Source organism: Plecotus auritus (assembly GCF_963455305.1).
Source record: "Plecotus auritus genome assembly, chromosome: 1".
Taxonomy (NCBI): domain Eukaryota; kingdom Metazoa; phylum Chordata; class Mammalia; order Chiroptera; family Vespertilionidae; genus Plecotus; species Plecotus auritus.
The window spans coordinates 11,106,428-11,134,187 of record NC_137770.1 but is presented as its reverse complement, the minus strand read 5'-3'; the positions used below and the strand labels follow the sequence as shown (position 1 = coordinate 11,134,187).

The 27,760-nt window shown below is 52.7% G+C and overlaps 1 protein-coding gene across 2 annotated transcripts in view; it reads left to right on the top strand.

Annotated features, from left to right (window-relative positions):
- Positions 1–24,185, top strand: part of MOK (MOK protein kinase) — a 28,955-nt gene extending 4,770 nt beyond the window's left edge. Inside the window, exons 2-12 of one of the 2 annotated variants that reach the window (XM_080663902.1) lie at positions 1,565–1,679; positions 8,258–8,347; positions 9,706–9,776; positions 17,207–17,285; positions 17,412–17,460; positions 19,430–19,608; positions 20,520–20,621; positions 21,552–21,725; positions 22,223–22,316; positions 23,430–23,627; positions 23,708–24,185. In XM_080663902.1, coding sequence (XP_080520028.1) covers positions 1,565–1,679; positions 8,258–8,347; positions 9,706–9,776; positions 17,207–17,285; positions 17,412–17,460; positions 19,430–19,608; positions 20,520–20,621; positions 21,552–21,725; positions 22,223–22,316; positions 23,430–23,627; positions 23,708–23,788 — 1,232 coding nt within the window. In that variant the 3' untranslated portion in view covers positions 23,789–24,185. The remainder of the gene's footprint in view (positions 1–1,564; positions 1,680–8,257; positions 8,348–9,705; positions 9,777–17,206; positions 17,286–17,411; positions 17,461–19,429; positions 19,609–20,519; positions 20,622–21,551; positions 21,726–22,222; positions 22,317–23,429; positions 23,628–23,707) is intronic. The other variant, XM_080663903.1, reaches the window with a different exon arrangement.
- The last annotated feature ends 3,575 nt before the right edge of the window (positions 24,186–27,760 follow it).

The following is a 27,760-nucleotide window of genomic DNA, read 5'->3' as shown; positions in this document are numbered from 1 at the left end:
GGGATCGAAACCTGGAAGTGTAACAGCTGAGCCAGAGGATATGGACTCTTATCTTTCTACTATCTTTTTCCTACTTAAACAAGCAGTTCAGCCCAACCAGCTTGGCTCAGTGGTTGAGTGTCGATCTATGAACCAAGAGGTCACGGTTCGATTCCCAGTCAGGGCACATGCCTGGGTTGTGGGATCCATCCCCAGTAGGGGGCATGCAGGAGGCAGCCAATCAAGGATTCTCTCTCATCATTGATGTTTCTATCTCCCTCTCCCTCCCTCTCTGAAATAAATAAAAAAATAAATATATATATTTTAAAATGTGCCATATGGAAGGGGTGTGGAAGAGGCTGCCTCCTTGAGGCTGAACAGTGTCCCAGGCCTGCTCTGTGCTGATGCAGGTTTGGAATCTGAAGGTGACGGGCGTTTTTGTTTAATAGGTTCCGATCTACTTGCTTCTGGTGAGTTCTACACGTAAGGTTCGATTCCAGACCTACTTCTCAAGCTGCTTTGTTTCCTTTCAGTCTTGCTCTTACTCTGTATCCCATTCCACCGGAGCCTCCAAGAGTCCCTGAAACAACATCCCATCATTGTGGCCCGACTCCCGCTCTCCCTGGGCCAAAGGGGAAAGACCAGCAGCCCAGCCGACGCTTGGTCTGGGGAAGGCGGCAGGATCATGTCACCATTCACCAGGCTCTCCCTGGTCCAGCCTGCTCTCTGCCAGTGACTGCATTTTCAGGTTTTTGTTAGCAGCCACACCCCACTTTAAGATACTCATGTCTGAATCTGTCAGGGTTTGGTTTGTAAAGCAGAAACTAGGCATTTCAAGCAGGAAGGCATCTACCATTGTAAAACCATTATCTGTGCAGGGGGCAGTGGCGGTGGTGGCAGCGCAAGGCCAGGGGCTGCTGCTGTCCGTTTCAGGAAATCAGGAATTGCAAGAATTGCAGGAAGCTTGGCGGCTCAGCTGGGCCTCGGTGGCACCAGAGAGGGTGGCCTTCAGGAGAATGCTCCGAGGCCGCTGGTACAGTGCCCCTCTGCCGAATGCCCAGGCCCATGTGAGCGCTCCTGCCAGAACCACCACAGTGGACACACCTGCGCCTCTGCTTTCCACACCTCATGGGGTCTGAGCCTCTCATCCCCCCAGGGTGCCAATCACGTGGTTCCCTGCTGTGGGGGGATTGCAGAGAGAAAACAAAGTGGGGGGAATGCTGAGCCTTAGAAAAAAGGAGAAATCCTCAGTACGTGCTGCCAATTATCTTTTTTTGAAATATATGTTTATTGATTTCAGAGAGGAAGGGAGAGGGAGAGAGATAGAAACATCAATGATGAGAGAGAATCATTGATCGGCTGCCTCCTGCACGCCCCCTGCTGGGGAGCAAGCCCACAACCCGGGCATGTGCCCTGACCGGGAATCGAACCATGACCTCCTGGTTCATAGGTTGACGCTCAACCACTGAGCCACGCTGCCGGTCAACTGCCGATTATCTTACAGGTAAAACGTTCACTATCTGGAAACAAGTACAAAATACGTGTATAAATAAAATCTTATTTTTATAATTGTTTGTCTTTATAGACTACAAAGCAATTGGCAAAATAGGCGAGGGAACGTTTTCTGAAGTTATGAAGATGCAGAGCTTGAGGGATGGAAACTACTATGCATGCAAACAAATGAAACAGCACTTTGAAAGGTAGGCGATGAGACGAGGTTAACACTGAAAGCAGACCCGGGTTTAAATCACAGGGCAACTTAATATTCGTGGGAAGATTCTATTCATGTAGTACGTACAACACAGTCAAATTTCTTTAGGCAGTGAGGATTATGGGCTAATTTTACGTTTGTCATACTGGATTTTATTTATGTCCCAGTTTACTGTGATATTAATGATTAGTTGCTCACAAAAAAATTTCCGTTGGAAAAGTATGCCTCTCTTAAACAGCCTGTATGTTCCTCAGAGTTCTGGGTGTTGGACTTTTATAAACGAAACCTTAGTCTAAATATACAGAGGCCCTTATGATTGAATTAATTTTGAATCAATTAATGTTCTGAGAAATAATTTCCAAAGAGGGTTGGAGAAATCAACTCCTTGGGGTGACAGCGTGTGGAGAGGGGGCTCTCTGGCTGGGGCTGTGTCCCTCGGAGTCTCTTAAAGTCCTTGAGGTTGCCCTTAGCCTAGATCACACTAAACAGTCATTACACACTACCGGAATAATGGGTAAATTATTCGTCACAACTGTTAAATTTTCCAATATAGATGCCTGAAGCTCATCTTTTTAAATTTTTTTTTTTAATTGATTTCAGTGAGAGGAAGGGAAAGGGAGAGGGGGAGAGAAATATCAGTGATGAGAGAAAATCATTGTTTGGCTGCCTCCTGCACACCCGCTACTGGGGATGGAGCCTGCAACCCAGGCATGTGCCTTGACTGGGAATCAAACCATGACCTCCTGTTTCAGAGGTCACCCTTAACCATTGTGCCACACTGGCCGGGCGAGGCTCAGCTTTTAATCATAAAATTTAATGTCAAAGAAATTGAAGTCTCTAAATATCTAAAGCACATTTTTAAAAAGCATAGTCATTCCCCCACATTGGTGCAGAGCCTTCTGAAGTGTTTGGGGATATAAACCTTGATTTCAGACTCTCGGTGTGAAAAATGGTGTCTGAGAGCAGAAAGGAGTATAGGGCACTAGAGGTGCCCAAGAGTATGGAGAACAGTAATTTCATCCTCGAGACATCCCCACAGGGTCAAAGTCATCTTTCCTGTTCTGTGCAGGAGAGCAGGTGCCGAGGGATGTGACGCAGCTGACAGCTGTCACTCTAGGTCCCTAGGTGGGCAGAGCCAGATTTGAATCCAGATTATCATCCTCACTGCCCACAGTGTGTGGCCGTTACCTGCTCTGCCGAGACTGCTGCTGGTCTCCTGCCTTCCTCTGTCACTTCTTCCCCTGTGCGACAAATCACTCTTCTTCTTTTAATCCTCACCTAAGGATATTTTTTCCATTGATTTTTTAGGGAGAGTGGAAAGGAAGGAAGAGGGAGAGAAAGAAAGAGAGAAACATTGATGTGAGGGAGACACATTGATTGGTTGCTTCCTGCTCTTGCTTCGACTGGGGCCAGAGATCTAACCTGCAACCCAGGTATGTTCCCTTGACTGGGAATCGAACCCAAGACCCTTCAGTCCGAGGGTCGATGTTCTAACCACTGAGCACCTGGCCAGGGCTGTCAAATTACTCCTGATAGAGAATTGGACGCAGTGTACCGACTGCCTGGTATGTGAGAGCAGACCAAACAGCCACCTTGGGGAGACACAGCCCAGATGGCTGAGGACGGACTATGGTAGCAGCAGGTGCGAGACAGTTGCCTCTCAGAAGAGAACCGGTCCCACTGTCAGGCTCAGGGGTAGATGTGCTTGCCAACAACAGGACTTGCCAGCTGCTATTTTGGTGAAGAGACGCAAATAAAAAGTGGGCTGACAAATAGCCTCCCAACTCGGACACTTGCGTGATGGCTGCTGGGTCAGAACACTGCACGGGCACGCTCACTGTGGGGCCAGCCGTCAGCGTGGCCTGCTCGGCCTAGATGTCCCCTCAGGAAGGGAGAGCTATCTGGAACCCGGCTTAGAAGCCAACCAAGATTAGTCTGCCTTAAGAGGCATTCCTTGGAGGGGTGGCAGACACTCGTGTAACCCCCGCCCCTCGGGAGGAGGTAGCATTACCTAAGGACGTGGTTTCCTGGCGGTGACACGCCTCCTGTTCCTCCATCCATCAGGTCCCTGACACACCGAAAGGGCACCCTGGTGTTAGCCAGGACAGGGGTCTCAAGGTCTGGGCCACTGATACTGATGCTATTCTTGCTAGTGTTCGAATACAGCACAGTATTTTGCAGACCGGCTGTAAACAGGATGAACTTGACAGGAACTCAACCAGGATCAGTGGAGCCAGCTGCAGAGAGGAAATCAGTAACACGCGTGCACCTGAGCCCGGGCTTCCTTGTCGTGAGGGGCTTGAGGAGCAAGCGAGGGAAGGCCTAGGAAGCAGCTAGCAAGGTGGGCGTGCGCTTAACGTTCAACAGACGGCAGCCTCGTTGCCCAATGTGTCATCGTTTGATGTAGTTGAGAACAATGCTTGCTCTTTGCCTTAACTTTAAAAGTGGTTGATTAGAACACATTTTTTAAAAAAAAAAAAAACACCATAATTAAGTATTTTTAATAAAGTACCACAGGATTTGTGTTCCTTTGCTTTGTTGTCGAGTCTGGGTGCGTGGGGAGGTGTCTGCAGTGTGAACCACACTGTGGGATGTTGCTTTCCTTGGAAGGGAGCGTGGACCTGGGCCACTGGGGGCTGGCGGCTGACGTGTAGATGAGTGGTCACCTCAGGCTCATGTGGGCAGGTGTCCGCAGCCGTGCAGACCCAGACCCGAGGGGAATTGGACTCTGGGTTTATTCTTGTGAGCTCTTACTTGCTCTTGGTACATATGTTCAATCCAACGCTGTCGTTACTTATTTAATAAACAGTCCAGCTCCGGCCACGGGAGCTCTTCCAGGGTGGCTCTGTTTCTTCCGGCCTGCCCGCCCTTTATTCCTTTGGCACTACAAGATTCTGTAGCTCATCTTGTATTTCCCTGCCCCCAGAACCTCCCATGTCTCTAAGGAGCCTTGTCGCCTTTTATTGGAGAAAGATATTTGGAAACAAGACTTTGGCACCAGCTGTGCTCCTGGCTGCTGGGATGTCTCCACCTCTAGGCTTCCTCAGGGGACGAAGCCAGTGTGTATGTGCACGGACCCATTTACCCACCCCTCTACCCCTCTCTCTCCACCCACCTACCCAGCCGTCTGTCTATTCACATAACCATGAGCACATACTGACATCAATAAGTGGCTTGCTTCTAAAGAACAGAAAATGAAAAGGAAGAGATAGTAACTTTACAGTGAGAAACCTGGGCCATCTACCCTTATTGTTAAACAACTTACCCTTATCCACTTGAAGCATAACTTTGGGTTCTTTAAAAATCCATGTGCTCGACTTCTCATTGTCTAAGTGGCCCTGCATGTGTGTGGGTGGTGTGAGAAACGAGAAGCGGTGACAGGAAGTCACGCCAGGTGACTGCAGCGGTCGCTCACCAAGCACCTGCTGCCATGCCCTGTCCTGGTGAATCGCTGCCCTCTGGGGACGGTGCCGGCAGCCTTCTGTCAGGTTAGGGGGCCGTGGGCTAGAGAGAGAAGGTCCCCAACCGTGCGGGTCACCCAGCTGGCAGGTGTGGAGCCGAGTGGGACCCAGTCTGCCGGTCCCCTGCTTGTGGGCAGCTCATCTCTCTTCTTCTGTGAAATGTGCAAGAGTCTTTCTTTCTTAAATATTTGAAATAATTCGTCAGTGAGATCATCTGGGCCTAGAAGTCTTCTTTGTGGGGAGGGTGTTCCCCCGTGATGTTTGTTACAGCATCAGTCACAGTGGTAAAAAGCTGGCAATGCGATGCAGCGGTGGAACGGGTGATAACATGACGGTACATCGGTGGCACGGAATGCTGAAGACTCAAATAGGGCGCCACCCGGACGTGGCACAGGTCGCCGGCACCATGAAGATCTGGTCTTCAGGACACGCCTTTGACCACCCCTGGGAAACTGTTCCAACAGCTGCAAAGCAGAAATGCCCACACCCTGTGAACCCAGCTGTGCTGGGAGCTGGCGTACTGGACAGACGTCTGATCCCCTTCGGGAAAGCTGCACACCACAGGCTTCTCAGCACAGAGTGGGGCGCCCCCCACTGTGAAGTCTCTGACCCGTGCGGCAGGAACCAACACACCTGTGCCAGACCATCTGTCGTTGACTCTGTGGGGAAACAATGGAACTTCAACCCCCTAATAATTCATTTACAAATAGGATTTCAGCAGATGAGAGAACCCACATCCTCAGGACGCAGGAAAAACTATTTCAACCCTAGAGGCCATCATCACTGTGAAAGGAGGCATTCTCACTGGTCACCTCCACGTGCTCATGGCAAGTTCGGATCTTCAAATGCTAATGGAGGCCGGGAAGCAATGGGCTGAGTCATACATAGAGTCAATGCTGAGCCTGAGCATTGACAGCTTCAGTAAGGGGAGCATAAGGACACATGGCAGCAGCAGCGTTTGTGGAGACTGATGGAAGTTGGTATACAACACCCAGTCCCCCGGTCCCTGCTAGCTGGCATTATATTTATTTATTTTTGTTTTGTTTTGTTTTTTGTTAATCCTCACCTGAGGATATTTTTCCAATGATTTTTTTTAGAGAGACTGGAAGGGAGAAAAAAAGAGAGAAACATTGATGTGAGAGAAACACATCGATTGGTTGCCTCCCACACGGGCCCAACCAGGGCTGGGGATTGAACCAGCAACCGAAGTACATGCCCTTGACCAGAATCGAACCCGGGACCCTTCAGTCCACAGTCCTACACTCTATCCACTGAGCCAAACTAGCTAGGGCTATTTGTTACTTTTTTAAATGCAACTGTATTTTTGGTGGAATTTTTTTAATAAGCCAAAGGAAGGCTATGTGACTTGATCAAAACAGAGAGGTTCAGGGTTTCTAAATAAAAGGGGACATAAGATTTTTAAAAAGGTTTATTGAGATATAATTTGCATATCATAAAATCTACCCATCGTGGGTGAGTTTTAGGAAATTGACCCAGTTCTGGAAGACTCCCCATCACGATTAGAAGAGTGGAAGCCTCCTGTCCCGGGTGGTGAGGAGCTGCTGTCCTTAGCCTCTGGGGTGCCGCCCTCCCTGCCCTGTGCCTGGACCCTGCCCAGCACTCCCCAGACCGCCGTCTGCCAGCACCTAGTGGGCCCCCTTTTGGACCCTCTTTCTGAGTTGTGGGCTGTGTCCTTTCTGGTTGTTTGTTGACGATGGCGCACAGGTTGCTAACAGTTTGAATATCATCCTGAGTGTGAGGGGAACGGGGCAGTGATGAAAGAAGGGTCTGAAGTTCTAGCTTAAAATATCCTTGTTGTGGAGCGAACACGAGTGAACGACCACTGGAGTCCAGACCAAATTAAAATTTAGGGAGCCTTTAATAGCCAGCCGGCAACTGCTCTCTCTCCACGCAGGGAGTCCAGAGAGCAGCCCCGACCCTCTGTGCAGGACCACTTTTAAGCACATTAACCACATCCTGTTTTTTTGCAGAGTAAGCAACCTAAGACAAAACAGTTTTTCCCAAGTAATGTCAGGGTCATGCCATTGACGACCATGTTATTTACAGGGTCATCCTGTTCTTCAGAAAGCTGACAGTGTTCTATCTTGCAAGGCTATTTTGTGAGGTGCAGTGGGGAAGGGGCCATGAGGCCATATCTCAAGGCCTGGCCTGGCGTCAGCACTGACAACTCTATCTGGGGCATGGTCCACGGCCTCTCTGGAGTGCTCAAAAATTCTCACTCTTTAACATCCTTACACGCAGACAGTTGAGGCTCTTCTTACATAGCTGGCTCCCGTTGGTTGGCTAGCATGAGATACTTCCATTTTCAGCCACATTGATTTACAATAACAGTATGCTATTGGATACATCACTAAACAGGCTGCTGAGCTTCACTCTCTGTTCACAGAATTTCACCAGTTCAAAGGAAGAAGTTCCGCACAATCACTTCCTTTCAGAACCTCTGAGATGAAAGTCTCTGATGCCTGAGTCCTCACTGGATGCGAGCCCTTGGGCCCAGGCTCCCTCAGGCTCTGTGTGGAGAGCGTGGCAGCCTCAGGCCCTGGGCCGCTGTTACACTTGCATTGATGGATTTGGGGTGTGAACAGGGAGTCAGTGTAGCTGTCTTCTTAAAGAAGAGCCTGTATAGACACACCTGCTGAGAGAGCACCTGTCACCCGGTGAAGGGAGTTGAAAAAAATGACAGCCTTAAGTAAAGAAGGGTGGGTCTGTTTGTGGAAACTTAAAATGCTTATTTTTACATGGCTTTTACATTGCTAGTTGGTTAGTTCCCATAAACTGATTAATAGGAGATTTTAATGTCTCTGTTTATATTTATTAATAGTAAAAGAAACTACCAAGGAGCTTAGATGGGAAACATTTGAATTTATATCCAATGCTATAAGAACCTTGATTTTTATAAGGTAATGCACAAACACGATATGCTTAATTTCTACTGCTAATGGGAGAAATAAAACCTGATTGACTTGCTTAAAGTATTTGTGAGTTTGTCAGTTTTGATCGGGGATGATAAGTAATGATTTCATAGCCCAGATTTTAAAGTTGACCTGAATGATCAATTAGCTGTTTGTTTTTGCCTACACGATAGTATTGAGCAAGTGAACAACCTCCGAGAGATACAAGCACTGAGACGCCTGAATCCACACCCAAACATTCTTACGTTGCATGAAGTGGTTTTGTAAGTATATTCGGGCCTTTAAAATTTATCTAAATTTGATGATAACGGTTACATCTCTTTTTAAGAAAGAAAATCATGGTTGGCATTATAGATATCTGTTTTGTAGCCCAGAGAGTCAGCTGTGTGCCTGATTCGTAAAGTGACTCTGGGCTCCTGAGGCCTCAGGTGTGAACTCCGACCTGACCTGCTGGGTCTGGGTCGTATCTGGGGGGCAGTGGGGAGATTGGCTTCCCTTCCCTACCATAGTCATCTGTTCATCGCTGCAGTTTCATGGAGCCTTTCGTGGAGCCTCTCTTGATATGGTCAGGGAGTTTTTTATTTCTGGTCTAACCATAGAGCAGTTTCCATAGGCTTACCTACCCATTCAGAAGTCAGGGCACAGCTGGTCCCCAGGCACGGTGCCCAGAGTGGGGCTCAGCCGGGGTCCCAGGCCCTGTCTTCCCCTGGGCCAGCGGTGCTGATCCCTGAGAAGGTGGCGTGGCCTTTAAAACCTGCCAAGAAACTGTGGTCTCTGATGCCCATCAGAGGACCGAACCGTCTTAAACTCAGTGTACACTGTCTTGTTGCAGCCGTGCGGCCTCCTGGCCTGCGGTGTGCTGAGCCGTCAGTTGGGGCTGCGTTTAGACACTACAGTCTGCGTGTGACAGTCACGACCCTGCCTGCGGGAAGGTGCTTTACATGCGCTTTAGAAAGCGCTCTGTCCAGAATGGCATGGGCCTCCTGACAGTCCTGAGACACAGTGGGGCCCCCTCCGGAGGCACCCTGAGCAGCCTGAGGTGTCACGGGGTGCCCTGCTGGGGTCAGAGGTCCCTTTCAGGGCTCCTTGAACCCAGGGGAAGCTGGTGGCGCAGTCAGAGGCCTCTGTCCCCACTCTGGGCAAGATGTCACTCGGGGGCGTTGCCACTCATCTTTCTCCCGCTTCCCCTGACTGGTTTTGGACTCTGTTCTCCACCCCACCCCACCCCCGTGGTAATGAGTCACATGGAAGTGATCTAGGTAAATTAAAACTAAGATCACAGTTACAGGCATGAATTAAACCCATCTCTCTTTGGTTATTCTGTTTGGCCCGCCCCTGACCTCATTTCTTCTCTCTCTTGAGAGTTAATTTTATATTGTCAAGACATATTCGTTTAAAATGGGGAGGGGGGCTTTTAGAGTTTGTGCTTAAAGCAGGGTTTACTATTATTTTAAATCGGTTTTACCTGAAATGTAACTTCAGTTCAGTCATTGCACTCCAGGCTTTGTCCGATGTGGGAGTGCTTTATCTACAAGAAATGTTTACAGATGAATTAGAGATTTGATTACATTTGCTGATTAAGACACGAGAAAACATTTTAAAAACCTGCTTTCTTCTTCAGTGACAGAAAATCTGGTTCTCTTGCGCTCATATGTGAACTTATGGACATGAATGTTTATGAACTGATACGAGGTACGTAGAACCATCTGAAAGCCAGTGTAAGAGCTGGCTGTAAAGCTTGTAGTTCACATTTGCTGGTGCTCAAGGTCGGTGCACTGGGGGCAGTCGTCATGTATGAACACAGGGATGACCATCCGCCGGGGAGGGGTTTCCCTGGTAAATGAAATGAGAAGGAAGGCCGCCAGCCGCGAGCCTGGCCGTGAGGGGGGGAGGATGGCGCGCAGGACAGACAGCTGGGGCCTCCGCACTGTGGGTCCCCACTGCGAGGGTCCCTCTTCCCTCGGGCTCTGCTGCTGATCCACGTTCTTGCCTCAGAGTAAAGTGGGGCTCGCCCCCCAAAGAATCCTTCACATGCAAGGGAACCTCCTTATATTTGGATCCTTCCAAAGTCTCCCGAACGACAGACAGGGTGCTCATTCATTGACTTTGTTTTGAACAATGAAGCCCTGTTTAGGAGAGCATGCGGGGGGAGGCGGGGTGCTGGCCAGTCGGCTGGCTTTGGAGGCTTACAGGGGTCACCTGAGGGGAATGGAGAGGAGGAGGCAGATGTTGGGCCCACATTTAACAACTGTCCCGGGCGTGTGACTTCACAGTTGTGTTAGATGTCAGGACAAGTGAGCCTTGTAAATGTCACTGAGAAAGCCCAGAGGAAGTGCTGCATTTCACAGGTCACATTATGCTTAGGGCCAGAGGGAGGAAAGAACCTCCTCATGTCACGTGAGGGACTGCTTATGGCCTGGGATAGACCGTCTGCGGCAGCACCATAGATGCTTTACAACGGCCGGATCAGCCCAAACGGAAGGGCGTGCCCTGGAGAACCACAGGTCACGCTGCGCCTGCCGTGAGGACACCCACGTTGAGCACGCCCGTGGGGAGTGCTCACACAGTTGTTTTATGAAGCGGGAGCGTGGGAAAAGCATCATGGCTCATTAATAGAGTTCACATGTGATTTAAAATACGTGGACACATTTTCCTACATGCATAAAAGTTGATGTAAAATGTTTGGATGCAAAAGCTTTTGGATCTTTTTGGGGAAATAGAAGATGTCTATCTGGGACTCTAGGGTATTTCTTATAATTACAAAACGTGTGTATTTTATTCATAGGTTTAATCTTGTTTTAAATACAATTCTAACAGAGTTAGATCTGGCTTCTTAGTCTAAAACCTATTTAAAATAGAGCTCTTAGAAGGAGCTTCTAGAACTTGGCACGCCAGCAATAGCAGAAAGGGACGGAACAGTCCATCCTGGGGGAGGCTGAGGGTATAGAACTTACACGTGAGCCTGAAAACAACAGCAGAGGTTGAGAGCCATCTGGGCGAACAGCTGCAAGTCTCCAGGTTGCACAGGACAGGTTAGAAAAGGCACGCCACACGGTGGCGGAGGCGGCCACCACCCCAGTGCGCACAGAGGAGAGGCAGGAGAGAGTCCCGTTTAAAACGATTGCAGTGGAGAAGAGTTGACGTTCAAGAAGTAAACTCCTTTACCCGGGAATCTCACTTGCCCCGCATGGGCCCGGGTGAGTGAGGCGTTACCACGTGATTACGTTTCCTGGCACCTGCCGCCTGCCGAGGGCCCTCTCTCCATCCTGTGTGTGTAACTAAGAGAGTGCAGGTTGCAGCCCATGCAGCCGGGGGAGTCAACACGGCCTCGCCAGTTCCCTTACGGTAATGTTGGTGCCAGTGTGCCCAGGTTTTACTCGGGGACGAACCTGCCTAACCGCTTCCTTGGCTCAGGGCAGGTCTCGGGGTGAGACAGGTGTCTCACGTTAGAATTCTCAGTGTTGTTTCCTACAGTGGGCAGTTCAGAACTCAAGGCCAAGGGGTCATTTCCAGCAAATTTCTATGCATCTAGACATTTGAGAAAGCTTTGTTCATAAATAAGTGTCTAATTTTCAGTAGTAGGGGAATTGTATCATTGGGGAAATTGCATCCATTTCTTCCAGCATCTGCCTCCAGGGAGAGACTGTGGAAGAGGCTGTGCAATGTGGATGAGGGGCCATTGACTCACTATACAAACACGGTGTCGCCCACAGGCCGGTGCTTGTGTCAGGGCGGCCTGGTATCAGAGACGTCAGAACCTGGGAAAGCGGCCAGCAGCGATGGTCAGACACTGAGTGCTGGAATATGCATCCTGACTTCAGAGTTGTTAAACTGAACACAGAAGGTCTCCCTTAGATCATCGATGAAAGGCAGGGACTGGTAGTGGCTACTAGTTCATGAATGCTAGCCACATGCCAGGCACTGCTCTTAGCACTTTATTTTATTTTTTTTTAAATATATTTTATTGACATTATATGGAGAGGAAGGGAGAGGGATAGAGAGTTAGAAACATCGATGAGAGAGAAACATCGATCAGCTGCCTCCTGCACACCCCCTACTGGGGATGTGCCCACAACCAAGGTACATGCCCTTGACCGGAATCGAACCAAGGTACATGCCCTTGACCGGAGTCGAACCTGGGACCCTTCAGTTCGCAGGCCAACGCTTTATCCACTGAGCCAAACCGGTTAGGGCTGTTCTTAGCACTTTAGAGGAATTAGCTCATGTTGCCCTCACAACAGCCCTATCAGGCACATGCTGTTCTTATCCCCATTTTAAAGGTGAAGAAGTTGAGGCACAGAGAGATAGGTAACCTGTCCAAGGCTCTGCGCTAGGAAGCAGTAGAGCTGGGGTCTGAACCTAGGCTGGCTCCCGAGTGAGTGTTCTTAATCACCCCACACACTGCCTCTTGGCAGCCCTCTGTGGTTGGCGCTTTTATCATCATCCCCAGTTTACAGATGAGGGAAGTGAGACTTGAAGGAGTAAGTAGTAACCCAAAGTTAAGTTGTTGATAAGTAACAGAGCCAGAACTTAAAGTCAAGTCTGACTCAGAAACTTTAACCAGCTGCCTATTGCTACCCTGGCCTTCCTATTCCTGGCCCTAGCTCAGTGCCTCGACTGACTGGACACTTCCTCATGGCTTGCTCTTGCTATGACACTGACTTACGGAAAATCAAATCAATCACTAAAGCTTTTTCTAGTAGGATCAGGATTCATTTCACTTAAATTACTCTCTTGGACAATGAGAACATTGAGTAGCACCGTTAAATACTGGAACCAGTCAGTGAACCGAGAGACTGTTCCGCAGCCTTTGCAGAGCTGTCTGCAGTGTGCACAGCAGTGTCGGGGCCGGAAAAGGTAGAGAGGCAGCATAGAAGATGCATTTTGAATGCATAGAGTATAGTCCATCGTAGAGAGAAACTGTATGAAGGCAAAATCACGAGGGAGTGACTTGCTTGGGGCCGTTTTCTCTTCCTCCAGTAGATGTCAGATGAGGCAGAGGTGACTGTGGGCTCACCTGGAGAGTGGTAGCATTAGGCAAATGCAGGAGAGGGTTCTCGTTCACCGTGACAGGCCCTGGGCTGTTCTCAAGGTGGGGACCCATGGGGAGCATGACAGACACAGCTGCCTCCCCCGTGGAGCTCACATGTGAGGAGAGAGACAGCAAAGCAGTGAGGAAGTGATCCAGAGCTGCAGACGGGCCCAGTGGTGAGAATGGAGCAGGCCGCTGCGGTCCAGAGGCACAGCTGGTGCACAGGCCCCGAGGCCACCGTGAGGTAAGAGGCCACTGTGGCCTCAACAGAGGAGGAGGGTGGTAGGAAATGAGGTTGGCAGGGTCACTGGGCTGGGTAAGATACAGATTATTCCATGGGGTTTAAAGCAGGAGATAGGATGGCTGGTGATTGAGCCTCGATCTAGGAACCAGGAGGTCACAGTTTGATTCCCAGTCAGCACACATGCCCAGGTTTGGGGCTCCATCCCCACTAGGGGGCGTGCAGGAGGCAGTCGATGGATGATTCTCTTTCACCATTGATGTATCGATCTGTTTCTCCCTCTCCCTTCCTCTCTCTGATAACAGTTTTTTTAAGAAGAAAAACAAAAACATGTTTAAACCAGTGGGATGGTATATATTGATTGGTGTTTAGACCAGTGTTTCTAAAACTATAGCAGAAAACCAGATTTGTTTTTTTACTATGTTGTGACCAAACCATTTGTAAGTGCAATAATTACCAGGAAAATGGCCATGTGCTGGATGTCACAGCAATACTGAACTGCTGCCAAAGCTTCTGAACAGTTTCTGTTCCTTTCCGTCATCCCCGCTCAGACTGGGACGTCCTGAGGCTGGCATCAGTGTGGGCTGTGCTCTGAGGAGCACCTTGTAGGGGTGCGGTTTAAAGAAGAAAGGGACCGGACACAGGTGTAGGGGTCATCCCTTTTCGTTGCAGACAATAGTGTGCATTCCTGCTAGTTTAACTGAAGGGTTTTATTATGTGGGACGGAGCTGACAGAATCGCAGGGGGGTTGGGGGGGCCTAAAGCAACAGCCTCCAGGGTGAGCCTCTGGGAAGTAGCTTCCCAAGCGATTCCCCGGGGCTGCTGGAGGGTGATCCACACCCTCAGGGGCCTCTGCCTTCCCCTCCTCTCCTCAGCTCATGGCTGGGGCCTGAGGGTCTCTCACGAGTGGGTCAAACCACATCCGGAGCCCCACACGGAGGCATGTCATTTGGCTTTCTAGCCTGGCGTGCTAGACGGTGGGTGGGATGGGTCTGTGGGGTGTGCCAGGGGGAGATGAGTGAGGAGGGGGCACTTGGGAGGAATTTTCGGGGTGCTCCCATCAGAGTGAGTGAGTGACGGGGTGAATGGAGACTGGCTGTAACCCTGGTCTGTTCATTCGGGTGCGTGGCGCTCATGGCTCTGGACTTGTGCCCTCCACGGTGGGAAAGGCTGTTCTGGAACATCTGGAGGAGGAGGCACGGTTCTCACCTGATCACAGAGGCACCTGCTCTTTGCCTGCTCCGCATGTGATCCTGTCTCCTGCTCAACTTCCAGTGACTCTGCATGCTGGCTGGCTGGCTAATTGTGCCCTCGCCCCTCGCCCTGGCTCCTCCTCCGGTGGGTCCCCTGCTCGCCTGACACAGACCTGCTGCTCCACTGGGTGTCCGACTGCGCTGGAGTGTTAGCTCTCTGGCCTCCAGGAAGTGGGGTCCTGGCAGCTCCATCATTGGTGTCCCCAGATGTCCATCATCCACCTGGAGGATGTTTTGGACATTGAGTGTCATAGTTAGACCGTTTCCACCGGAAGAAGTCACGCCTTTCTGCTGGTTCACCTGCAGAGGCAGGAGTATATTATAAAACCGCAGGTCTCGTGAGAAAGCTGTCAGGCTCCAGGGAGGTGGGGCCAGCTAAGCTCTGGTTGCTGAGGCCGTACGGTCCCCTCCTCCTCTCTTGGAGACATGGCCCCCCAGATCCTGAGACCCTCCATTGTCAGCAGACGAGCCCGTGTGGAAATCCCAGTCATGGGCCACCTTGTGGAGCGTGGGCTGTTGCAGGTCCAGTGGGCTGGCCCGGTCACCTTAGGGCTACATCTTTAGAGGCTGTGGGTGGGGCGGGCACCCTGAAATAAACCCGTGATGCTGGGGAATGAACCAGGTGGGAAAGGTAAAACCAGCTTGCTGTAACCATGGCCGTAGCTACGGTTCATTTCCGTGGGCAGCTCAGGCCGTGTGCTGGGTGACCACGCAGCCGCTGCCTGTTCTGCCTGGCGTGACTGTGTCAGACTAGTTCAGTTGTGTGTTTCTATTTCATCAAATCTGACCCACTGGTTGTACGATGCACTCCACTGTTTGTAATGTACGGAGAGAGAAAAAAACATTGCCAATTCAGCTCTGACACGTACATTCTCATCACTTCGCGATCGGAGTTTTATCGATGTCAGAAGAGAGCCCTTTGGGATCTACTTAGCCGGTCCCCGTGTCACTTTGTGCATGTAGACAAAGGAAAGTCGGGGTGAAGGTAGTCTGTCACGGGCTCCTCACACTTCCCGGGAAGCAGAGTGATGGCTGGCTTTGCTTTCCTTACGTGTCAGTCTGCCGTTCAGAGTGTGAGTGGCGTCACCTTTTTATCCCTGTGCCAGTGGCACCGTCTGGCAGTTCTAGTGCTGGTGCTTCCGGGGGAGCCGTCTGGCACTGTTGCCGCAGCACGGACCTCCCATGTGGTGGAGCAGCACCCCGGCCTGAGCAAGCGTGCACGGGATGCCGAGAGGTCGGTCAGGCGCGTTCATGGGGTGATTAGCTCTGACTCTGAGGGTTGCCGTGAGAGTTCAATAAAACATGTGCTAAGAGCTAAGAGCAGTGCCTGACTCGCTGCCTTCACCAAACATCGACAGCTGTTATTATTTGACAGTTCGTAGTGGAGCCAACTCCACTTCAGAGGTGAGGAAGTAGAATTTCAAAGAAGTGATATAGCACTTGCCTAAGATGAGCAGCTTCAAAGAGCCGAACTGGGAGGACCCGTCCTTGAGTGTGGCCGTGGTTGCTGAGAGGGGGTGCTGGTCACAGCTCAGGCTCCTTGCTGAGTGTAATGTCTCACCTGCTTCCCTCTGCCGGTCCAGATCACTAACCGCTCTCAGAACAGTGGGCCATGATGCAAGGCCCTCTTTGCAAAACACCACGTGGTGCCATGGGACACGGCCTCTGGGCCATTTGGCTGTGCCATGGTGGACCCAGTGTACACCTTCAAGACGGACCAGCAAAGGCAGGCACAGGCCTGGGGACTGGGTCCCATGTGGGAAGCCGGGGGGGGAGGGGGGGGTGCGGTGATTGGCCTGTCACAATGCAGGCTACACCGGCCAACACGTTTCCTCAGTGAGGCCTGACAGCATAGCCGTAGTTGAGCATTGTGTTCACATTACTAGTACTGAACGTGACATTCTTTAGAATCTCCTTAACGAGAAACTTAGTAAAATTAACTTGGAAAAACTTACCTGGTCAGGATAGCTAAAAGAGACAAGGCGCCTGTCTCCATCAGTAGCTTCGCTCCATCAGGCAGGGATTCTCCAGGGCGGGGGAGGTGCCAGGGCTGCGAGTGGTTGGGGGTCCCTAGGAGGAAAGGACGGGGGGCCCCTGAAGAGGGCTCCTCCACTGGGGACTGCAGGCGGCGGAGAAACGCAGGGCCAAAAGGTCTTCCTGGACTAAAACAACTGCACTTCCGTTAGCCTGTGATCTCCCCGCTTTGAAATGGAAAGCTCCACCAGACAGGATCCCAGGCAAACTCTGGGTTCACCAGTGACTCCTGATGGCCCCGAAGGCAGCAGGTGGAAGGAGCGTCCTGGAGGAAGGTTTGCAGACTAGGCCACCTGTGATTCTTACCTGACGCAGTTCTCGCCACCCTCCGAACGTCAGAACGCAAGCACCGGGGTTCCTGTGACTTCGTCCCCGGAGGTGGAATTCGAGTGGCTCCTTTTGTGGTACACTCCGTGTTTCTGTAAGACAGCTTCAGGTCATTCCTCACAGAGGAAGTTAGGTTTTCACATAGTATTAAATGAAAACAGATTCTGCTTTTTATTTCAAAAAAGGGTCCAGGGACCATTAGTAATCGTATTTGGCTGTTTGCTTGATTGAACAGGGAGAAGACATCCATTATCAGAAAAGAAAGTTGTGCACTATATGTACCAGCTCTGCAGGGCCCTCGATCATATGCACAGGTACGCTCTGGAGACGTGGCAGCTCCGCGGTAATGGGATGTATAACAGTCATTAGGAATGCAATGTAAAGGCATTTGAATGAATGAGGTACAATTAATTCTATCCTTCCTTTTATATTGAATGCAGAAATGGAATATTTCACAGAGATGTAAAACCAGAAAATATATTAATAAAGGTAAGGGCTTTTATACGAAAAGTTGATATCAGAATAAAGGTAGAATGTAAAACTTTTTTAAAAATATATTTTTATTAATTTCAGAGAGGAAGGGAGAGGGAGAGAGAGATAGAAACATCAATGATGAGAGAGAATTATTGATCGAGCTGGCAACCCGCGCAGTGCCCTTGACCAGAATTGAACCCGGGACCTTTCAGTCCACAGGCCGACGCTCTATCCATGAGCCACACCGGCCAGGGCTAGAATGTAAGACTTTTCACTGGTGTGCTTTCAGTCCCAGTAAGAGTCGTCATAGAGATGGCTGTTGTAATATACCAGGCTTGCAATAGGTTTTTTTCTCCTCACGCAGTTTGGAAAAGTGGTTTATTTAATAAATGTCATCAATATAGCCGTACATCTGGAAGGAGAGAATTGTAAACATCCTCCTCAGACTATGTACAAAAACAAACCCCATTCACATGATCACCGCAAACACTCGAAATGTAGAGGGGAAGAATCAGGATTCGCGCAGGTCCGTCTCCCTCCAAAGCCACCAAACCGCTGCACACTGTATACAGCGGCCACCTGATAACCTTGGCGCATGTGGTCACCCCGAAACCGTCCTCACAGCCCAGCTGATGGACAAGCCCATCGCCCCGAACGTGTCCTCCTGCCCCGTCCCCCGGCAGAGTGACGGGCTTCCTGTTATTACAGAATTAGTTTGCGTTTTCTAGAATGTTCCAGAAATGGAATTAGATCGTATGTACTCTTTTTTTGGTCTGGCTTATTTCACTTTGAAACCGTCCCGCAGTTCTTAGGTGTTCTGTTTTCCGTTCTTTTTGTCTCTGCCTTTCAGTTTGGGTTGTTGCTGTTGGCCTGTCTCCCAGCCCCCTGAGCCGCTCCCGGCTGCGTTTGGTCTGTCAATGAGCCCAGCAAAGTCATTTTTTATTTCTGCTAATTTTGTTAAATTTCTAGTGTTTCCTTGTGATTCTGTCTTAGAGTTTCCATCTCTCTGCTGACATTTCCCACCTGAACTTGCATGTTGTCTACTTTTTCCATTAGAGCCCTTCACAGATGAATCAGATTATTTTATTTTATTTTTTAATATATTTTTATTGATTTCAGAGAGGAAGGGAGAGGAAGAGAGATAGAAACATCAATGATGAGAGAGAATCATTGATCAGCTGCCTCCTGCACGCCCCTCACTGGGGATCGAGCCTGCAACCTGGGCATGTGCCCTTGGCCAGAATCGAACCTGGAACCCTTGTCAGCAGGCCAACGCTCTATCCACTGAGCCAAACTGGCCAGGACAGTCACGGTTACTTTAAATTCCGTCTGATAATTCTAAAACCCGTGCCATGCCTAAGCCCAGGCCTGATGCCTGCTTTGTCTCTCCAGACTGCATTTTTCTGCCCTTCATCAGCCTTACGCTTTCTTGTTGAGAGCCTGATGTGACCGGTTGGGGCATGGCAACCTCGCAGACGGCGGCAGAGCGGGCCTCTTGGTCTTCTGGCTCGAAGATAGGCTGTGTTTAGTGTTCGCAGTAGCGTACGTGCCCGAGGCTGCAGTCATTGGCAGCATGTATTTTGTTACCTGAACATGAGGGTGAAGGAAATGGAAGGAATACCTGAAACCCGTCTCCCTGGTCTGTCTGACTTGCCCGAGTGGCGCTGGGGCGTCTGACTGTGGTGTGTGACTCGCTCGTAGACTCACACTGGGACTTAGCTTTTCCCAGGATCTGCAGACACTGGGAAATCACTGTGAAACATGTTCCCCTGAATAGAAGCACCACTTCCTCACCGTCAGGGTCAGGGTCAGGGTCAGGGTCAGGGTCAAGGTCAGGGTCAGGGTAACTGGTATTTTACAAGCCACGTTAGATGCTAGTCGTTTTCCCGTTAGTGCATACACATTTGAGATGGCTTATATTACAACAGCGACTCTATGACGACTCTATGAGACGTCACTTGTCCCCGCTTTTCTCCCCCTGCAGCAGGATATCCTGAAATTAGGCGACTTCGGGTCCTGCCGGAGTGTCTATTCTAAGCAGCCGTACACGGAGTACATCTCCACCCGCTGGTACCGGGCCCCCGAGTGCCTCCTCACCGACGGCTTCTACAGCCACAAGATGGACCTGTGGAGCGCGGGCTGTGTCTTCTACGAGATCACCAGGTAGAGCCGGCGGCCTCGTGTCCACAGGCCGCTCGGGCCCGTGCCCCTCTGTGTACCTGTGCTGCCGCGGTCCCACCGCAGGCCTCACGCCAGGCCCCTCCTTTACAGCGCGATTTCCCAGTCATCCTGAGGCTGTGACTGCCTTTAACTTACCAGAATGTATTTTGCCAACACTCTTCCTTACTCGCTGGTGATGGGGAACAGAACGCTCGCAGCCCAGCCCTGGGCCTCTGCTTTCCGTTTCATCAGTGACATGATCGATTACCAAGCTAGGAACCCAGTAGAAATGTGCTTACTGCCACCTGGGGGGCCCGCCGGCAGGCGACAGGGGGTGTGGGGGTAAGGTGGGGTGAGCATGGCCCCGGCCCTGCCCTGGAGGAGCGGATGTATCCAGCAGGATTCTCTGGCCACCTGGCACAGTCCCAGTCCTCACCATCCTCCCAGCCCCATGCCCCGCCTTCCTGCTTCACCGCTGGAGGCAGCGTGGCCTGGGAAGAAGGGAGGAGGTGAGGAGGGTGTCAAGGGGAAGCAGCCCTCGCAGAGGGTGGGGCAGCACCCCCAGGCTCACAGTGCGTTGTTAAGGACTGGGGTGCATTTAATGTCTGGGCGATGCATTGGCCGGAGAGCCCAGCATAGGCAGGGACCCAGGTCCACTCCCACCTGCTCCGCTGACTGCTTCATGAATGCAGACATGTGTTCACACCTTTCTAGGTCATTCACATTAATAATGGTTAGTTTTTGAGAGCTGAGTTGCGATTTCACTGACGCTAAAAGTGCCAACAGACCACCCTTTCTCTGTGCTAATTAAATGCCATGAATTAATTTGGAAGGATGTTACAGGACATCGGTGTCAAGAACGGCCAGGACGAAGGGGACTGTCCTAACCACAGCCCCTTGTCACGTTCTTCCAGTCTGCAGCCCCTCTTCCCGGGAGCCAACGAGCTGGACCAGATCTCAAAAATCCACGACGTCATGGGCACACCTGCTGCGAAGACCCTCACCAAGTTCAAACAGTAAGTGCCCCGTGCTCCCAAGGGCCCCGTGTGGACTTGTGCCCTGCCAGGGCTGGCAGCACCGGGGCACTGAGGGTGGGGCCAGGCTGCCCGCTGTTGCCCGTGCAGCCCCTCAGTCCTTGGGGCCCCCCGGGGGTCCGAGAGGGATGCTCTCCCTCAAGCATCACACAACAGTCCCTCCCGTCTTGCCGAGGCCTGGCAGTGAGGTTCTGGCACTGAACAGTTGCACTCTTACACAGCACGTGGAGGCCTTCGGGTGAACGAGGTTCCCCGGCACCGGCTCCGTGCAGGGGGGACGTGGGGCAGCCACCCCAGCGCTGCCCCACACTGACACCCGACCACAAGGTTGTGTGTCGGTCAAAGATGAAGCTCGGCCAGGGAGTGGGGCTCCCAGGGAGGCCCCGTGGGCCGAGGGGGGCAGTGCCCAGCAGCTGCAAGGCCTGGAAAGGCGAGGTGACAGCTGTTTGGGATTCTCCCTTCTTCTTTTTTAAACTTTACTCCCTTCTTCTCAGCTGGAAATGTGACGTCAGTCTCTGACGAAGAGTACTTTTCTCCCATTTATAGTGTAACAGGTTTCACCACCACCACCCTTTCTTTGCGTCTGAGACCTTAGAGCAGGTTGAGGGTCACAGCACAGCTGAGGGGAAAGGACAGAGATTCCCATACAGCGCTTGCCCTGCACGCACAGCCTCCCCCGCCATCGGCGCCAGAGGGGCGCGTCTGTTAGAATGATGAGCCGCATTGACCTGACCCGGCATTGTCCCCCGAGGTCCACAGTTCCCACGAGGGGCCACTCTTGGGTGGCACCATCTGTGGGTTTGGACCCTGCGTATTCTGCCCCTTTAGGTCACAGACTGTTCCCCCAGTGCAGGTCCCTGTAGAGTCGTGACCATGGCATGATTGTTTATTATCATTGGGCTTTTAATACAGGTCGAGAGCTATGAGTTTTGATTTTCCTTTTAAAAAGGGATCAGGAATACCTCTACAGACAGCCAATCTGTCCCCGCAATGCCTCTCCCTCCTGCACGCAATGGTGGCCTATGATCCCGACGAGAGAATCACTGCCCACCAGGCCCTGCAGCACCCCTATTTCCAAGAACAGAGGTGGGTGGTCTGGATGACTGGGGGGCAGGTGCTGGCTGCTGAGCCTGGGTGGGGGATGCGGTGGGCCGCCCAGCGGGGTCCCTGGACAGCTCTCCCTGTCCTTTTCTGGAATTTCTCCCAGGCAGGGCATGGGAGGGCTAAGACTGCGGAGCCCGCCCGCACCATGTGAACGCTGAACTCGCTGTAAGGTCTCAGCACGTGGGCGTACTGATTTGGCAGTACATGCTCTGAGCTGTCCGACTCCACACCTCTGTCCACTCCTGCGTGTGACCGTGGAGATGACATCTGACCCAAACCTCGAGGCTGGGGCAGGGGTGGGGGCCTGGGGCAGGGCCACTCCCAGCCCAGAGACTGTGGCTGAGACAGAAAAGGAAAAAGGTCCTCAGATAGTTCGCGTGGAAAGTAGAGTGGTGACAGCGCCGTGACCTGCACCTCTGGAGACAGGGACAGCAGCTGTGTGCGGGTTCTCAGCGGGGCGCCCCTCTTCCCCCTTGCAGGGCCGCGGAGAAGCAGGCTCGGGGCAGCCACAGAAAAGTGGCACCGGAACTGCTCAATAACAAGTGGCAGATTTCCAAGGAGGGCAGCAAGCAGGTACGGAGGGAGCAGTGAGCAGGGGGTGGCTTGCAGCGGACTGCACACCTCAGGTGGCTGGTGTCTGAGTGCACCCCACCTGCGAGGGCTCCGTTGCCCCACCCTTCCTGCCCCACTAGCTAAGGGTCAAGGACAACATCTGTGAGCAGGCCAGATGGGGGCGGTAGGGTTCCTCCAGCCCAGGGGTCACTCCTTGTGCCCTCAGACCCACCCAGAGGGGGGCACAGAGAGCTACACACCGGCCCAGGTGGCCCAGCTCGCCAGTGACCGCCCAGAGCATGCCGTCTGCTCAGCCAGAGCCGTGAGCCCCTTGGGCTCCAGACGAGCGCTCCACCCCGTCACAGAGAGAGTTTCACACGGCGGCTTAGAAACGACAGCCTCCCTTGGCAGCACCATCATCTTCTGTCCACGCGCCATGTGCTCGGCCCCCAGTGTTGCAGTCATTCAGCGTCATGTCCACTTGTCCCTGCTTTTACTGTGTGTCACTGCGGGCTGGGGCTGGGGACACACGTGCACCTGCAGCCAGGCTGCTTTCCAGAACTCTGGGCGCCCCGTCCCACCTCCCAGTCTGCCCCGGCCCACGCGTGTCTGTGAGGCCACAGCAAACACTGTAGGCTTTGCGACCATAAGGTCTCGTCACAGCTGCCCGCATGGACCATGCGTAAAGGAATGGTGGGGCTGTATGCCCATAAAACTGTGGACGTTGACATTTGAATTTCATAGACTTTTCACATGCCATGAAAGCATTTTCAACTACGAAAAAGGTAAAAGTCATTCGTAGTTCACCAGCCGCACAAAAGCAGGAGGCGGCAGGTTTGGCTGACCTGGGGAGCTGGCAGTAGGACCCCCACGGCCTCGGCTTGGCCCCAGCGCAGGCCGGCCAGCCCCGTGGTTGCACCAGGGCCCAGACCCACACGCACCAGCCTGAGGTGCGGACGCCTCCCGCCCGGTTTGGGGCCACCTCACTTTGGGGTGGCCAGGACCCCTGTTGTCTAGTCACACCTCGTGGTCAGGAAGTTCCTTAGGCAGAAGAGGCACAAAAGAGCCTCTGTTTCTCCTGATTTCCGTGGAGACACCACCCGTGTGCTCAGCTGACCTGTGTTTTGTTTCAAGAAACAGCCCCTGAAGCAGGAGGAGAGCCGGCCCCGGAGACAGGGCCCGGCCTACCTGATGGAGCTGCCGCAGCTGAAGCTCTCGGGGGCCACCAAGCTCTCGTACTCCAGCCCCGCGCTGCAGACGGTGTTCAGACCTGGCGGGAGCGGGAAGGTCCCGGTGCTGAGACCCCTGAAGTGTGGGGGCGCAAACCAGAAGGTAGCGCCTTGTCAGCTCCCCTCAGCGCTGCTCCTGCCGCTGTCCTGGCCTCCACTGAACGACTGTCGTTCTCTTTTCAGGCAGATGCACAGAAGGACATCAAGCCTAACCTGAAGCAGTACCACCTGCCCACGATAGAAAGGAAAGGCGGGGGGTACTGAGCAGCGCATCCAGCTCACCTCGGAGCATCCGTGCGGGCTCAGTCCTCCGAGCCCTGGCGTCCGCGAGCGCAGCCCACACGCCAGCGGCGTGATGGCCTGGGGGCCGCCAGCCCCGCTGCTCGCATCCTGAAGGCAGCCGAACTGTATGTTCCGCTCTAATACACATGTAAAACCACCTCCCTCGAGGGTGCCATTTCACTTTTGTAACCTGAGACTTTGGGACAGGAAATCCTTTGTATTTTTATATGGATCCAAACAGAAGTTAGAGTTTATATTTATTGTTTAGGCTTGGCTTCCCGCGGGCTCTGCGTGGCTTCAGCACATCGCCAAGAGCACTGTAGCACGTGACTGCGTGAGGGTAGGCTGACTTTCATTAAAGAATAGCCCTCGTCACCGTATTTCCTTGTGATACCGTTTGCGCTGACCGTGTCACCGCCCAGTCCTTTGGTTTAGCTTTTGTGAACAGACGGGGGATTGATCTTGGGAAGACTTGGGTGCGGCTTGATTTTGTCTCACTGGAGAAGCCGTGAGAGGAAGCCCAGGGCTGTGCCCGGTGCCCTGGTGCCACCCAGGGAGCCACAGCTGGCGCGGTGGTGCTGGGCACGCGGGCAGGCTCCCCTGTGGCACAGCGTAGGAGCTCCTGAGGCCCAGCTGGCTCCCGTGAGTAGAGAACACCACTTCCTGATGGGCTGGGGGCGCCGCCAACAAGCTGGGCACAGAAGAAACCTGTTCCTGTGGAGGTGGGTGCTGCAGAGACGCGTGGCGCTGGAGGGCAGGGTGTGGGCCTGGCCGCCGGCAGAGCAAAGACCCTGTGGAGCCCCCCTTTTGGTCACTGTAACCTAATCATTGAGTGTTCCTTCTTCTCATCTTCTCCAACTCACGTTTAAAGTACATTTCTTGAGCTCGTCTTTCATCTTCCTGTTCCCTCTTTTAAGACAGATCTGACACCCCTCTGAGCTCTCCTGTGGCCACCAGCTCCCGTCCACCTCACAGCTGGTGAAGCAGAACCAGAGTGACAGCACAGCTGGGCTGTGGAGGGTGGGCGTGGCAGCCACGGGAGGGGCAGGTTGGAATCAGCATTTTACAGGCTCGGGGCAGAGGAAGGGCATGAGCGTGGGCACAGGTGGGGCCACCTGGGGCAGAGATGCCCTGGGAGGGCCGGTTCAAGGCTGAACAATGACATTCAGAGCTGGGTGACAGTCACTCAGGAAGGTTTGGAAAGAGCTTCTTTTTAGACCCACTGGAGGCTGCAGCGGGCTTCAGGGCGGCGCGGTGGACGTGGCACTGGGCGGAAGGGCAGAGTTCTGGGTCATGTGGGAGCGGAGACAGTTTCACAGACAGGCAGGAAGCCAGACACAGGAGGTGCTGGGCCCAGCGAGGAAGGGCCAGGGAGATGCGCCAGAGGCATGAGCAGGTGCTAGGGCCTGTAGAGGGAGGGCCTGCAGGGTGGGCGGACCCACACTGAGTCCGTGGGGTGGGGCCACCAGAGAGCCCCAAAGAGGCTCTCAGCGCACATTTAAGGACTAACAGGTATTTGGGTTTAGGAAAACTGTTGCCCCTTTAAGTATATCCAAGTTGAAAAGGTTTTCTGCGCACCTTTCTGAGAGAGCAAACTCTGGATCAGGGGTGGGCAAACTTTTTGACTCGAAGGGCCACAATGGGTTCTTAAACTGGACCGGAGGGCCGGAACAAAAGCATGGATGGAGTGTTTGTGTGAACTAATATAAATTCAAAGTAAAGGAGTGGAGGGGAGAGCAAGAGAACCCTCCGCTCTTTCAGCTCCGCGGGCCGGATAGAACAGCCAAATGGGCCGGATCCGGCCCGCGGGCCGTAGTTTGCCCACGGCTGCTCTGGATGCTGCTTCTCGGGAAACCCACAGCTCTGACTCTGCAACAGTCGCCGCCCAGGCCCGAGCTCTCTGGGCAGGCCAGGCCCGAGAAGGACGAGAGCTGTCCACCAAATAAGGCCCTTTAGGTTGTGTTTGGCCTCTGGAATAAACAAGCTCTGAAGCCCCCCAGGCCCCCAGGGCACGTCTCCACAAGCCTGCCTCCACAGAGGGGCAGTGTGGTTCCCTGGCCCACGGCAGGGCTGGAACATCAGCGCACAAGGTAAGTCCGGGTTCCCGCAGATTGGAGAGCAGGGCTTCCTGCGTGGCTAGGAGCTCACACCCACCTGCTCTTGGCTGGGCAGCCAGTCTCCGGGCAGCTGAAGTGGCTCTGGCGCTGTGCCTGTCTGCGGCCCCGCATGGGCAGGTGCCGGCCAGGGCTTAGGGCACAGGAGGCCTCCTCGGCTGCTGCCAGAGCCCTGGCAAGGTCTGCCCTCCAAACTGGAAAGCTTGTGGACGGCAAAGCCATTTAAGCCTTTCTGGGCAATGCTGTTAAATGGCTCCCAACGCAGAACTCTAGAAGGGGAGAAGTCTCACATCCTCGACCACCATCCTGTCGAACCCGCTCACTCCACAAGTCTACTGAGCACCTGCCAAGTGCCAGGGCCGCCTGAGCTCAGCTGGAGGGGGCAGCTGGGGCCGAAGCAGACAGCCCGACTGCTGCTGACTGCGAAAGGAGACAAGTACCAGTAGTAACAGTCGGGTTTTTTATACTGTGCATATGTGTATATAGTTCACATATATATGAGATTTTAATTACATTGAATCTTAAAGTAAAAAGCAGGAAAACTTCACTTACTATTTATTTTTTTGGTTGATCTTCACCTGAGGAATATTTTATCCATTGATTTTTAGAGAGAGTGGAAGGGATGGGGGGATTCGGGGGGACATGGACTGTGGGGGGTGGAGAGAGAAACATCCATGTGAGAGAGACACATCGCTTTGTGTTCCGACCTGGGCTGGGGATCAAACCTGTGACCCAGGTATGTGCCCTTGACCAGGAATCAAACCTGTGACCCTTGGGTGCTGGGGCCAACGCTCTAACCACTGAGATACACTGGCCAGGGCTCATTTCTCATTTTTCACTGCAGCCCCCAAAGAATGATTTAAAATAGAAACCACCTCCTCGGATGCGCAGCGAGCACCCTGCCGAGAGCCCTGCTCTGAGTGACTCTTCCCTGATGTCACTCTTCGGGTGACATCCGCCGCCCACGCGTGGCTGAAGTGCAGCTCCTAGCTCCTGATCGTCATACTCCCTCGAAACCCGGTCCGGGTGAGAGTTTCTGAGCAGTAGTGGGTCGCTACACTACAGTTTCACCTGGGGAAATGGCCTGGTTTGGGGATGACGATAAACCCTGCGAACAAAGCAGGTTACATTAATCCAGCAAACAGGGCCCTCGGAGGGTCCCAGCCACTCACCTCTCCGCAGTCTGACGCCATCGGAACAGACTCCTGCTGGTTAGGAGCCAGTGTTGTGACAGATCCTGCACGTTCGCCTACTGAATTCTGTCCAGATCCTTCCTGACAGTCCTGCCTGGTTGGAACCAGAACCCACGGAACCCGGCTCTGCCTGGATTTGGCGCCAGTTGGCTGGGGGACAATGTGGGCTCTCAGGGCCTGGGTTCCTTGGGACATCATTGGCCTTAAGGTGAGGGGCACCTGCCAGGGGGGCCCTTCCCCACCTTCTCCAAGGGCCACAGCTCAGGGCCCCAGAGTACTGCATGCCCAGCCCCTCAGAGGCAGGCCCCTCCATTGACAGAGTTTAGCAGCACTTATTTTTATGTATGTATGTATTTTAAAATGTTTTTGTTGATTTTTAGAAAGGGAGAGGGAGAGGTGAGAATCAGTGATTGGCTGCCTCCTGCAAGCCCCCTCCTGGGGATTGAGCCCACAGCCCGGGTATGTGCCTGAACTGGAAATCAAACCATGACCTCTTGGTTCATGGGACTACGCTCAACCACTGAGCCACACCAGCCAGGCTCATTCAAATTCTTTGTAACCTCTGAGAACCGTGTGGCCACCTACGGCTCTGAAACCTCTCTGCTCAGCGGGCAGGAGGGACGAACCCCTCCTGGGTCCTCCAAAAG